General features: G+C 42.7%; 1 protein-coding gene across 6 annotated transcripts in view; it reads right to left on the bottom strand.

The window, feature by feature from the left end:
- Nucleotides 1-13,532, bottom strand: part of UNC13B (unc-13 homolog B) — a 372,543-nt gene that overhangs the window by 36,875 nt on the left and 322,136 nt on the right. For 5 of the 6 annotated variants that reach the window (XM_056806040.1, XM_056806038.1, XM_056806041.1 and 2 more), the window contains 4 exons: nucleotides 6,560-6,606; nucleotides 4,827-4,905; nucleotides 2,367-2,441; nucleotides 1,916-2,135 (listed from right to left, as the gene is read on the bottom strand). In XM_056806040.1, coding sequence (XP_056662018.1) covers nucleotides 1,916-2,135; nucleotides 2,367-2,441; nucleotides 4,827-4,905; nucleotides 6,560-6,606 — 421 coding nt within the window. Of the gene's footprint in view, nucleotides 1-1,915; nucleotides 2,136-2,366; nucleotides 2,442-4,826; nucleotides 4,906-6,559; nucleotides 6,607-8,706; nucleotides 8,775-13,532 lie in introns of all 6 variants that reach the window. The other variant, XM_056806036.1, reaches the window with a different exon arrangement.

The following is a 13,532-nucleotide window of genomic DNA, read 5'->3' as shown; positions in this document are numbered from 1 at the left end:
GGGCATGATGCTTGCATCGAAGACAAGAAAGCAAGCAAGAAGCCAAAAGATTAGATCCTATTCTGTACTGGGTCATGAAGAAAAGCAAACCTTGATCATGGGACCATAGAATTAGAGCTATAATGGAATTCAATTCACCTAGTCTGAATCCCTTATTTTAGAGAGAGAAACTGAGACCAAGAGAGGCTAAGTAATTTATTCAGGGTCAAACAGATGGTAAAGGGTAGAGCTGGGATTTGAACTCAGGTCTCTTGACTCCAAATACAACACTCTCCACTTTGTATACTCTCTTTCAGATATAGCTATGAGTGAAACAGGAAGCCTAATCCTTGAAAAAGGAGAAAAGGTATGACATATCCTTATGCATGTTGTTGGGCATCCTTTTCTAAGGAGAGAGAGGACTGGACTCGGCTATTGAAGTAAAGCTACACTATGACTGAGTCTGTGACACATATCCTCATTACAAATCCCTCCTTTCCTCTTGAAATACTGTGTTTGGACTCTACAATAGTAATAGCTCCAACCAAAAACTCACAGACTCTTAGGAAACTCAGAGGGATTAAGTGATTTGTCCAAAGTCACATTGGTCATAAGCAGCAGAGCCAGAATTTTCAACCAGTTCCTTAGAACCTGGAATATTGTAGCTAAGAAAATGTACAGCCTTCAGAGTAGTACTTACATGGAAAATCACCCCAAAGGCCAGGTGCTCAGATGTATACACACCTACAGTCCCCTCAGGCTCCTCTAAATACCTTGGGCTAACTAAAGTCCTTAACAAATATGGCAATCAGTCCAATTTGTTTTGGCTTTTCTAGAAGGGTGAAAAACATTTTGAAAATATCTCTAAGAGGCGCCATGCACAGTCTCTCTAAGATTTCTTTTACCTCTTATCCACCGTGGTAACATTTCTTTATTCTAGAATCACAGGATGTTCCTGGGGGTTTACATTGTCAAGAGAGCTCTGTACTTTTCATTGTTGGACATCTTTATTATGAAAAAGGGAAAACAATCCAATTTGAAAGTCTGAGCATTAAAGCAACTCCATCCCTTGCCAATAGGTTTCATGAAGGTGAGGAGGGAAGGATCCCAAACCACTGAGACCTTGTTCTTATTTTTCCTCAGTTATAGTATGAATGGAACAGAAGAGCATACACCATCACCTATATCATTTCCTTCCATGTTAATTACTTGGGGTTTTTGTCTCCCTATTTCTTAGCTCTCCTGCCTTTCTAGAATACACATCTAAAAAAGCTTCACTTCTAGTCACTGATTTGGAAAGTCTGGAACACAAAGAGTACATTTTCTTCTGAAGTACTCCTTAGTACTTGGTTCTTTCAGAATTTCTACTCCTGACTTTCCTGTCTGGAAGACCCCACTGATGAATTAAAGTAAATCCTTCCCTGGCTCCTGTACTGTTTTGTGGGAGAGGTATCATGAGAATCCCATGGTCCTATGCCATTATTCTCCATAGGCACCCTTCTTCTTCTTTGGTGGCTGTGCTGTGTTGAGCATATCAAAGTCATCTGGAAAGTGATGGCAATGAAAAATGAACACTGTTTTCAGGCCTATATTCTTCTACTCATCTTCTCCCCACCACAAATTGTTCACCTACCCACCAGGCCCAAGCAAGCAAAAAGTGCTGTTTCCAAAGAATTCCTAGGAGAGGACTAAAAGCAGCCATTAAATAACAGCTCAAAAACTCTGCCTAAGGAGTTCTTGATACAAGAGATTTGGATTAAATGGACCTGGAAGGATCATTCCTGTGCACCTTATTGGCAACAGTACAAGGAGAAGTCACACTGCTAGAAGTACCACTATGGAGGATGCTGCCTTCCCAGAGCTTGTCAGGGCTTTTTCCCACCACCTTTGACCCCCCTCCCCCTCAACATAACTGGGCTTGAGCAGCAGGACTTACTTTGCAGGCAGTCAGCATTGAGCAGGTCCTGGCACTTCTCATGACACTTCACCCCGCATTCTGTGCAACGCATACCTTGCCGGGCAATGCCCCATAGAAGGCCTTCACATTCATAGCAGTAGGTGGGTGTGGTGGCTGTCCACACCTCAAAGTTGTGAGGAGTGGTACATGAGATAGGGTAGATCAAGGCTTGCAGAGTTTTCTTGTATACATGAGATTTCTGAAAAACACAGACCCCACAACCCATCACGAATGGTTTTAGGTCTAGGAAGGAAATTTCTAGAGTAAAGAGTCTCAGAAGAAGCTGGCTTTTCCTCAAGGCCTAGCAAGAGAGATACTAGTGATTATGTCATTGGTCTTAGCTTGGCCTGGCCTGGCCTGGCCCAGACTGGTCCAGTGCAGAGCCCAGAACCCAAAACCAGAATTTATCTTAAAGCCAATTGGTGCTTACCAGTTCTTCATCTTTGAGGGAGGTCCGTGTAGCCAATGCAGAAGTGATTCCTGCCTTCCGGGACTGGACCAATGACTGTGAAGAGAAACAGGCTATCAAAACCTTGTCAAAGGCTGTCAACGTTGGGGTGGATATCGGGAACCAAAGTACCTAGACCTTTCCAACTCTGCTTCCGGCACAGGATCTTCCTGTCATTCACTACTTCCACGTCCCAGGGAAAGAAGACCCCAAGCCAAGGCTTATACTGACTGCCCCTTGTCTTAGCCTCTTAGGGACACTATGCCCTAACCCTTCTTCATTCCTGCTATTCCCAAGTACATAGTCCAAAGAGCTTTGTTTTCTCCCATTGCTTTAAGAAGGTCTCTTTCCTGGCTACAGGAGCTAAAGCTACCTATGGAAAGTCTAAGGAGAATTGAGGAGGAGGGAGAAAGCACTTCAAAACAAGAGAAGAGGTTTGGAGAGGTGGGCAGAAACTTGTATCTGAATATGTCTAAGTCATTCACAGTGACCAAAACTAAAAATAGTGACCCTCATTTCACCTGCAAGAGCTTTACTTATCTTACACTTTCCCAACTTGGTACAAATCTCTAGGACTCAAAGCCCCCAGAAAAACGACAGAGTTCAGAAAGCCAATGGGCAGCACAGATGGCAACTGAAAAGGTGAATAACAGCTGTTCTTCCAGGGAGGCCCCAAGGCCTTACCCCAGGGACAGCCACCTGCCCTGCTAGGGGCTGGCTTATGTCAGTGTATATTTCACAATGTCAAACTAAAACATGAGGAAAGGTTGGGAAGGGATAGACAATGAAATAGTCTATGAACACTGGGAAGGGAGAGGACTCTGAATACACTCACCATGGCCTGTTGAAAGGAGAGCAAAGAAAGGAACAATAGGATATTAATGCCCCAGTTGTGATGGATACATTTAAAGGGATAAACTGAGCGGGGTTTGCCAGTGATTTTTGACCCAAATCCCTTCTATCTTCAGGTAAATCTATCTCAAACCTAGACCTCAGGAACTTGAATCATCTGTGGTAGGACAGGCTCCTAGAGCATAAGGGACTAGAGGTACCATTCCCGTATGTCTGAGGTTCTTGGCTGAGACAGGATAAAGACCCAATACTATACCCAGAAAACCAGAACCAGAAGGAGTGAAAGGAAAGTTCATGTAGGTAGAATAAGGGATAGGGGAACCAAGGAGCATTCTGCAGGCTAAATGTAGTAGACAGGTGTATTGTAGTAGGAGGTCTATTGTTGAGGTCTGTTAGCCTAGTAGGGCCAAATCCAGAGTTCTAATCCCTGAGAAGGACAAGAAGTATGAAGGAAAGATCTTTAGGCAATCTGACTGAGCAGGAGGAGAACTAGGCTTGAAGGTATAACTGAAAGGAAAGAAGAAAGGAAGTCATCTGGACAAGGAGCTTAGTGTTTTCACAACAAAGAGACGTTGGTTCTGTTTATCATTTAAAAAAAAACATAGATGGTCTCTACCCCTCACTCCAATAGGAATCCTATGTAATAGGAGTTGGATTCCCACCTAAGAAGAAGGCAGAAAAGGAAAAGTCTTAGCGAGGCACATCAGGATCCCCATACCATATACCCCTAGATGTAGCATTGAGTAGTGGAAGGAAGTATAGAATTAGAGTGATAAGATCTAGATATGAATGTGCCCTTATTCACTGTGTGACCTGGAAATAAGTTACTCAACCAGCTGAGCCCTGATGGCAATGGGACACTAGCCCCAGAAATTTAGCTGAGGAACAGGTCATGTGTGTGGGGGGGTGGGGGGGGGAGATAGGAAATAAAGGGAAGGTGAAGGAAAAATCTAATCATCCTAAATATCTGAGGGGAAGGGAGCTGACATTATCTAGCATTGGAGAAACCTGAAGGTATCCTTTGATCTTTCAGCCTTAGAGCTAGCTCCCTCAGAAACCCTAGTGTTTTAGAGGAAATCTAATAGGGTGAGATAGATTATACCACTCCAAGAAGGAAACTAAGCCCTCAGCTGTAAAAATTCTCAAGTTCTGTCTCAAGGTATACAGTTGAGGGGGTAAATGTCATTCAGTATGATCAAAGAAATATATGGAATCTTACAAAAAGCCTACAGGGAAAGAAGCATGGAGGTTAATTCTCTAGTATCCAGCCCAAATGTATGCCAAAGATAGATTCTGACCAAGGAAAACAGCTGAGAATGTAACTTCTGGGAATGCCTACAGGCCAACTGTTTCCAGAAAAAAACAGAGGTATCATTGAGACAACATTGGGAATCAGTTCCCCAGATATGATCCCATCCCACATATGTTCCTAGGAAAACTTGGGTCCCACTGAGGTCATGTACTGAGATTCCTTTTCAAAGTGTGTTTTCGGGAAAGGTTAGGGCAAGTCACCAGCAGATGCCAGATTTGACAATGATATATCTCTTTTACCTTGGTCTCTTTCTGAGAGCAGATCTGAACAACTCTTACCAAGTCACTGACAAGGGGAAGTGGTTTCTTTTTGCGTAGGTCTGGCATGCTGTCAATACCATAGAGGCCACCAGCTGACCTAGAAGAAGAGAGGAAAAAGGAGAGGGAGATTCTGAATATATCCCTAATGCAAGAGAATTCCACTCCATTGGGCACATTTTTTTTTCCACTGCCCAAATCCTTGAAAATAACTGGGAAAGTGAGATAAAAGTATAGATCTTCAGATATAGAAGGAACCATAGAGGTCCTTTGGTTCAACTTCCCAGCTCATCTAGGAGTCAGCATGCCTGACAGGTGATTGGCCATTGTGTCTCAGTCTCTACATTTCCAATAATGGGAAGTTCATAATGTCCCCAGGCAACATATTCTATCACTGTGCAGACCACTGTTAGGATTTTGATTCTAAATATTTTGCTGAATAGTTTCCTTTCTTATTGGCTATTATGTTTAATAATAATGTTATATACATAATTCTCTTTTCAACTTGACCGCAAGGAACTTAAAGGAAAGAACCATGCTTTCTCTTTTTGTTGAAATTCTCCACCAAAGCCTAGCATGTAATTAGATACATGGGTGGAATTCAGTTTATATTTGTTAATTTATTCCTCAAACAGGAGGTTCTTGAATCTATGTCTACTGGCTAATGACAAGCTCACAGTAGAAGGAAACCCCTAGAAGTCACAATTTCAAACTGCCAGACTCCATAACCAACTCTTAAGAATGGGTTAGAGGCACTGTCCCCCAATTGCTGTCCCTCCTTAAGGAAAATTGTGATTTGGGCAGTTTCAGGAGATGAGTCTTCAGGAATTATACTATGACTCATCTCTCTGTACATTCCCAACAACTGGAAGAAAAAATTCAATCTGAGACTCAATCATGCTTGTCCCTCAAGGACCAGTTCTCCAAATTAAGAGAGACAAGAAAGGCAGCCAAGGGAGTGGGCAGATCAAATAGTAGGAGGGGATGCTAAGCAAATATGGATCAATATCACCCCCAACATAGTAACTTCTAATATCCTAATAATTCTAAGCAAGGGATTCTCTTGTATCTAGCCCTACAAGACTGAATTGAAAAAACAAATTCCCCAAGAATAATAGAACACATCTAGGGCACTGGATATACATAAATTAAACAAAGGACAATACACAACAATAGTGCTTCAATAGTTCAAGGAATTGATAGAATAGGAAAACTATTAAATTCTAGCAGATGGGTAGCCAAAGAAGAGAGTAGCATTATAGCTCTAGAACAGAAGAGATGATTCTAGTGGTGATCCTAGTGGCTTAGTCATCTTCTTGACTGAAAGGTCAGGATATGAACAGATTTTCCATGGGCTCTTCCAGTTTAAGGACCCAATATTTTGTCACTACCGTAGAAATTCTACACAAGGCCTTTTTTTCTCTGTGAGATGCCCAACACCCACCCCCACCCCCGTCTCAGGCCCCCAAGATATTCCTGTTTTGACTTTGTTCTAAGTAATACTGATTTAGAAGCTATTTTTTTCGGTCAGTAGTGAGCTACCATGAACTACTAGAGACTCTAGATGAAACATCTTTCCTGGCTCTCCATTCTCCTACTCGTCATGTTACAAATTGCTGTGATGCTAGGGGGGCAGAAATAAAGTCATGGGAACTAGTCTATGGGGCTTTCTTTTCTATCTCATACAAATGACAGGTCAAAAACAAATCTTAGAAAAGGACCCTAGGGAAAATGCCATACTAGGAACCACTTACCCACTGGGGAGCCACAGCTGCCTGGAGGGGTCACCATCATCAGGAGCCTTCAGAAAAGAAAAGTTAAATTAGGTACTAAGGAAGGCAAAAGTCTTAGTTATAACTTAAGTTGGGAGCAGGACAGGTGGAAGGAGTCTCGGGGAATCTGTTCTCATGGAATGTAGTTCATGCAACTCACAACACACAGACATATGGACACACAGACACACAGGCACACCCACTGACAATTCCACCCCGAAAATATCTCTGCTTGCTGCCAGGAAAGGCAGGTTGTAATGACACGGACTATGGGCAGCTACCCATAAGATGCCTCAGCAGAGATTTTTAAGGAGTCTGCTCAGTGCATCTGTTCTTTAGAAAAATAATCAGAAAAAAATGTTTTCATCTTTCCCTGCTATACCCCACACTTTGCAGAAGAGTCTTGCTTTATTTAGGATAAGAACATGCAAAGAAATTTACAGATGAAGACTCATCTCAGCATGAAGACAAAGACCTCCTCATAATTTTGAGGCTTAAGTGATTCTAACTCTAACCAACATCTACCCTAGGCTCCTTCTTTAGATCGAAGGTTGATTTCTCCCATGATTTCTTCCCAGGTTTGGAAGCTACCTGAGGGTGAGACCATATCTCTTTCAATTTCTAAATCCCACTTGCCTCCAACATGGTATTTTTCATGTAGAAATATTTTAGCTAGATTCCAGTGAGGACCAAAACCATGAGAGTCTTGTGTTTGGCCACAAAAGGGTAGACCACAGGGCAGAGGTTTTAACTCTGAGACTGTTCCCACAAAGTACAATCATTGACAATCCAAATGTTGGTTGTATATGGGTACCCAGATCTTCCCTCTGACCAGATGCAACACCCCCCCCTTCCAAGAGTTGTCCTGATACACCTCCCAGGAAAAGCTGAAGTGGTTGTGTGGAAAACCACCCATGGCAATGGTGGTGGTGGTGGTGGTGGTGGTGGTGGTGATGGAGAAGGTGAAGAATCTGGTGATGAACAGAGATGCATACAGCTAGCTAACTACAGATATTTAAATCACCAAATCTGCTCACAGTGGCGTAAGAGCATGTACAAAGCTGGCTTCTAGAGGGAGGTAAATGCCTATGAACCTTCCCAAGTAACCAGACAAGAAACAGCAGATCCAGATAGTTTTATAGCTTTGAACTTAAGGTCACTCAAATGTAGTGGAAAAGAGAATACATCAGCTTGAGCCTACTGGAAAAAATAAGAAACCTGCAATTTCAAATCCAGAATTACCTCTGGACATGGAAAAGAAGCAATATTTTGGAGAGAGGGGATTGTTGGCTCCAACAAAGCAACAGTAAGAGCCTAGGATAAGGCCCAGCATCTGGACCAGTCATGCTATTGGCATCAGCTGAGGGGAATAAGCAGAAACAGTCCTCTCTTTGATATTCCAAGGTGAAGCCAAGAGGTGAGTCCCTGAACTGGTTTTCTCAGAAACCTTCCCATAGAGTTTTGGAGTGGTGTGCTGCTACAGCTGGGATGTCTCACTATCCCCTGCAAACAAAGAAGGCTAGGGGCCACTGCTACAACTGTAGGACAAGCCTGGAGCATCCAAACTTCCCCAGAGCTCTGCTCAGAAACATTTCTCAATCCTTTCCTAGGGGAAAGTAGGAGTTTCCCCTTATCCCTTGCCCCAGTCCTGATCTTGCCCAGCAAATACAAATACCTCCCCTCATACTTGTGGACACTGGCAGGACTACTGCTTTCTGAGGGTTGGGTAGTCTGCTAGCCAGTTTATTTCTAATCCATCTGTTTCCCTTGGCTGAGCTGGAGTTCAGAGGCGTGCTGCGTGCGTGTGCACACATGCAGACACACACACACCACCTACCACACCAGATGAACTTCTTCACTAAAGAGATATGTTACCAGAGATTCCCAAATAGACATGAAGAAAGCAAAGGAAGGTACAAGAGCTGTCACTCAACAGGAAAACAGGTTGGGGAGGACAGAAGGCAAGAATTTATTTGCCAATGCTATGCTGGTGTTCTCTCTACTCACCCCCAAATTTTACCTTTTATCAGAAGCTGTGGCTATTGAGAAAGCCAAAAGGAAAGATGACCTAAAAAACCAAGCTGCCTTGTTTTTACAATTGAAGAATTCCCAGAAAAAAGAATACTCACCTGGGATAGGGATGGGTGATGGGAAGGAGATGCATTGCTGAGAGCTTGGTAGGAAGCACTGGGACCATCTGAGATGGGAAAAGGATGCATAACTGAGGGTGGAGGTGGAATTCTAAGACCACGTATGTTTGGGATTAAGAGGATGCACATCTAAGAATTCAGCAGGGATCCTGGACCACATAGAATGGGGGGAACAGAGAAATGCACACCTGAGACCTTATTAGGGGGCCCTGGGACCACTTACAATAGGGGGGATAGAAATAAGAATGAGGATGATACACAGTTGAGAGCTCAGCAGAGAACCCTAGGCCTACCTCTCCAAAATTCAAGTTTTGCATACTGTACATCATACCGAAGAATCTCGAGTCCAGTTCAGGCAGAAGAGTAACTTGTCCCCTAGGACAAATGCTCTTTCCAAAGCCAAAGAGTCCTAAAGACTGAGACCATCCAATATCACAGTCCCTAACAATTCCTTTTACTACCCTAAAGATATATAAATTTAAGAGCTGGAGTGAGCAGTTGCTCTCCTTGTGTCCCACTGCCCAACCTTCCAGAGGAGAGGCTCTTCAAAGTCACAGGAAAATATATCAACAGTCTGAGGCCAGGGTGGCTAGGAACCCAAGGGGAGGCCAAGCAGGCAGAATTTATAAATGCCCAGCTTTAATCAGGGGCTAAGGCTCAAGGTCCAGATATTCACTGAACTATTTTAGGTTCCCCTTGAGCTCCTGCTTCAGCATGGCTTGTCTTAACTTGAATGTACTTCATCTTCAGCACACTAGCTCATTCATTGCCTTCTCAAAGTCACTGGCTATCACTGCCTCACTGACAGTGAGCCTAAAAGCCAAGCTCCCCTTCAAGGTTTTTAAGCCCTAAGACTAGAGGCTGAGAACCATCTTATATCATCATACACATTTAAGGCATTCAATCAAAGATTTCTGATCAGCACCAATCATTAAGCCTCAATCATTTTCCCTGACAATTCTACTGAGCCCTGCAGTGAGATGTTGAGAGGAGGAAAGAAAGGAAGAAAGGAAAGGAAGAAAGAAAGAACAGCTAAAAAAGCACTTGGAAGAAGTTAACATGTGAAGAATCAAAACAAACACTTCAAACTATTAAGAGTCTGCTAGTCTGGGTGAAAAACATGTTCCAGAATCTCCAAGTCTCTTGAGCAAACCAAAGGCAAACACCATACTATGGGAGCCAACTGTAGAGCTACCAAGGCCAAGAGCCTTTCTTTTCTTTCGTGCCCACAAACCTAACCAATAGGACTTCAGGGTCGATGCAGCCTTTTGGGTGCCCCCAGGCTCAAGGTCCCTTAAAATATATGTCAAATAGCACTCCAATGACAAGGTGAGGAGAGGGAACAGAGGTGGGCACAAAGCTGCCTGCCTTTGATCATGAGTGCACTCAAAGTGAATGAAGTAGTTATGGCCTCTTACAAGATTCTAAGCACTCTAGGAAAGTATCTTTGTCATATATCTGGCTTACCTTCCCTTACTGATGCCAGTGGAAAGAGAACCAGCCCCAAATGGCAAATAGGAAGCAAGATGAAGCAAGAAGCAATTGAAGGAAGAGTTGGGATAAGGCAGAATGACTTGAGCTAGGTTTAAAGGTGTGCCTTATAGTTTATAATTATATCCTAATTTGTGTTATGGTCCACGTCAGGCTTTAAGAAGTAATTCAAGAATCTTGACTTTTCACAAGACAAATACCATTAAGAATGAAGTTTCTGGCATTATAAATATGTGCACTTATAAAAATAAATATTTAAAAACTCTTGATTGTGTTCACTCTGTAGGACACCCAAGGAAGTAGATCACCTTATCTATCTTGGCTCTGAGGATACAAAAACACCATGGAATTTCCAAAAAGAAAAGAAAATGTATCTGTTATTTGGGAAAACCCTCTGGGGAGGGGGAGAGGGCGGAATATAGGAGGAAATTTAAGCTATGTTTTTTTAAAAAGATATGAATGATTTTTTAAATTAAAAGAAGTAACAGAAGAAGCTCTCCCACTCAACTTCAACGTCCTCAGTTCTGACAATGGTGGACTCCTTAATGCTTATTCTAAATTCAAATGAAGCCTTAGACATTTAATAGTGTAAAGTGTGACCCTTAAATGCCCCAAGTCACTTAACCTCTACCTCAGTTTCCTCCACTGTAAAATAGTGATAACAATAGCACCTACCTTGCAGTGTTGTTACAAATAGTCCAGTTTATCCTTACAAGTGCCTAGCACACATAGTAGGCACTATAAAAATGCACATTCTCTCCCTCTGTCTCTTGATAAAATTGAAAGGCCAATGGAAACTTAAGCTTCCTTGATGAGCTGGTAGCTCTTGCACTAAGCAGAATTTTTATTTTCTACCCAGAATTTCTTTTTTTACCAGAAAGTAAACATGCAAAATGCAGGAAGGACACAATGCATCTGAAGGCACAGAACATGCACACAGACCACTTTTGGGGAGAGGAAACAAATGTCCTCGGGTACAAGCATGCACAGAGCATGCACACCTCACTTGGAGGACAAACAAAGAACCAGGAGACAAGACCTGAACAGCTTGTTGACTTCCTTCTGTAAGGGGAAAAGACAAGATAAAAAGAGGAAAGGAGAGGAAAGAGATTAGAGAAAATGTCTGTACATCAGTAAGACACTAAACTAACTGCAAACTCCCCAAGAAGCTAAAGAATAGGATAGTTGGGCCCTGGAGAGCTGTGAAGGGAAAGGAAAGGCGAGTTGTTTGAAAATGTGGATTGATGTGCTCCCATCATAATCATCACATGCCCTGTCCTCTGGGAGCCTCTTGAGAGACAAAGACAAAGAAAAGCCTTCTCATGAAAGAATAGAAACCTTGTGTTCATTCCCCTTCTTCATTGTGTTCATTCCACCAAATGGAGTGGGATATTCAAAGAAATATGCATGGGATGAGAGGCATGGGAGTCATAGACCCAATGCTACCCAGAAGGGTGTTTATACCCAAACCTCAGTTTTTTCAAGGGCTGTGCAACCTCATTCTAGATTTAGACCAACTAAGCCCTATGCCTGAATTTTTTCCCCCATCAGTAAACAGGGTCCATTCATAAGTTTTCATCAACATATTCCAGCAGGAATCTTGACAACTCAACTAAGAAGATCTAGATTGTGGGATTGAGTTTGTAGCCACAGGCATTCAGGTCAGTTTCCTACCAAAATAGTTCTTCTAATCTATTTAATGAACAAATAACATAACCCACATTATCACCTAGAACTGTGATGGTGAACCTATGGAACACATGCGAAAGATGGCACACAGACCTCTCTATGGGCATGCCTACCATCACCCTCCAGAGTTAGTTACTAGAAAGGCAGAAAGACTCAGGCTGAGCTGCTCCCTTCCCCCTCTCCACTGAGCCTCCCTTCCCCTCTGTCCAGCAGTCCAATGGAAGTGCTTACTCCCTCCCCCTGCTCAGAGCACTGGAGCCATTCCCCTCCCCCTTTCCATGTGTACCTCTCCCACTAGTGTCTGGGATAAGGGGGGGAGGGCATGGCACTCTGTCTCTGGGGGTGGCAGGGCACGACAGACACTGGAGTGATGGGGCAGGGCAAATCACAAAGTCTGCAAGTGGGGCATGGCACTAGGTCTCTAAAAGTTTCACCATCATTCACCTAGAATATCTAATTCCCACTCCTACTTCCCTCCACTTGTCCAAATTCTACTATCCTTTTAGTGTCTAGTTCATATCCTATCTCTTCCATGAAGCCTTCCCTAACTATTCAGGCTCACATTGATCTCTCTTTTCTCTGAACTATATATAACATTCAGTCATTTTTCACAGTTCAATACATAATTGTCCTCCAATTGTTTTGTGGATGTGAGTATGGTCACCTCAGCTAAATTTTCTCCAATGAAATCTCTTGGAGAAAATAGCTACTTCCAAATCAACAGCTGATGGGAAAGCAGAAATTTCAGAAGCTGAATTAATGGTAGAGCTGATGTGTCACTTTGGGAACCAAGGACTATTTATTTCATGTTATTCCCCCTCTTCCTCCTGTTCTATGAAGCAGGACCTGCTTTACTCACCCCTCCAGGGAAGCTCAGACTTTTTGCATCTCTGAAAGAAGGCAAACTCTTCAGCAGTATCCAGGCCAACTCCACCCCAAGGACAAGTTTAGTTTCACTGAGAGCCTAGGGCTTCCTACTTTCTTATTTGTTTCTTCAAGATACAGTATTGCAATTGTTGTCCTGGGACAACAGAGACATTGAACAACAGGAGGTCAAAACAGAAGTCACCTGAAGCCATCAGAATTAGGGACTGCAGTTTCTCCAATTCTCCTTACTTCCATTGTCAGTGAAAATGGATAATCAAATATGCTTAAGTACATTATCTAGCTCTAGTAAGTGGATAGAAAGGAATATGATGAAATAATCCTAATGCAACAGAAAGACCAGAGGACAAAACCTAGTTAGTGATTTTTTCAGGTATAGACATTTCCCCATAGCATATTCTTGGAAGTTACCTGCCTAATTCTTCCCTAGTGCCCAATTAGAATTGCTTTCCTTTCCCCTTCAGGAAGCCCATTCAGCTTTTTTCTTCTTTTCTTCTTTTTCTCTTTTCTCCCTAATTTTATCTTAAATTCATTCACAAAATTTCTCCCATTCTCTAGGCCAGTACAAAAGGTGTTGATAAGGCCAACACTTTGGAGAGAAAAGCTTGTGCCCATACGTCCTACAATTAGGGATCATTGCATTTCAGGAGAGCATCCAGGAGTCTTGATTCAGAGTCCTACCCATTCCCCGAAAAGGAGGCCTGCCAGTTAGACATTTAAGTTTCTTTCATTATTTCATT

Source organism: Monodelphis domestica, chromosome 7 (genome assembly GCF_027887165.1).
Source record: "Monodelphis domestica isolate mMonDom1 chromosome 7, mMonDom1.pri, whole genome shotgun sequence".
Lineage (NCBI taxonomy): Eukaryota > Metazoa > Chordata > Mammalia > Didelphimorphia > Didelphidae > Monodelphis > Monodelphis domestica.
Note: the sequence above shows the minus strand (reverse complement) of the source record. Positions and strands in the feature narration are given on the sequence as shown.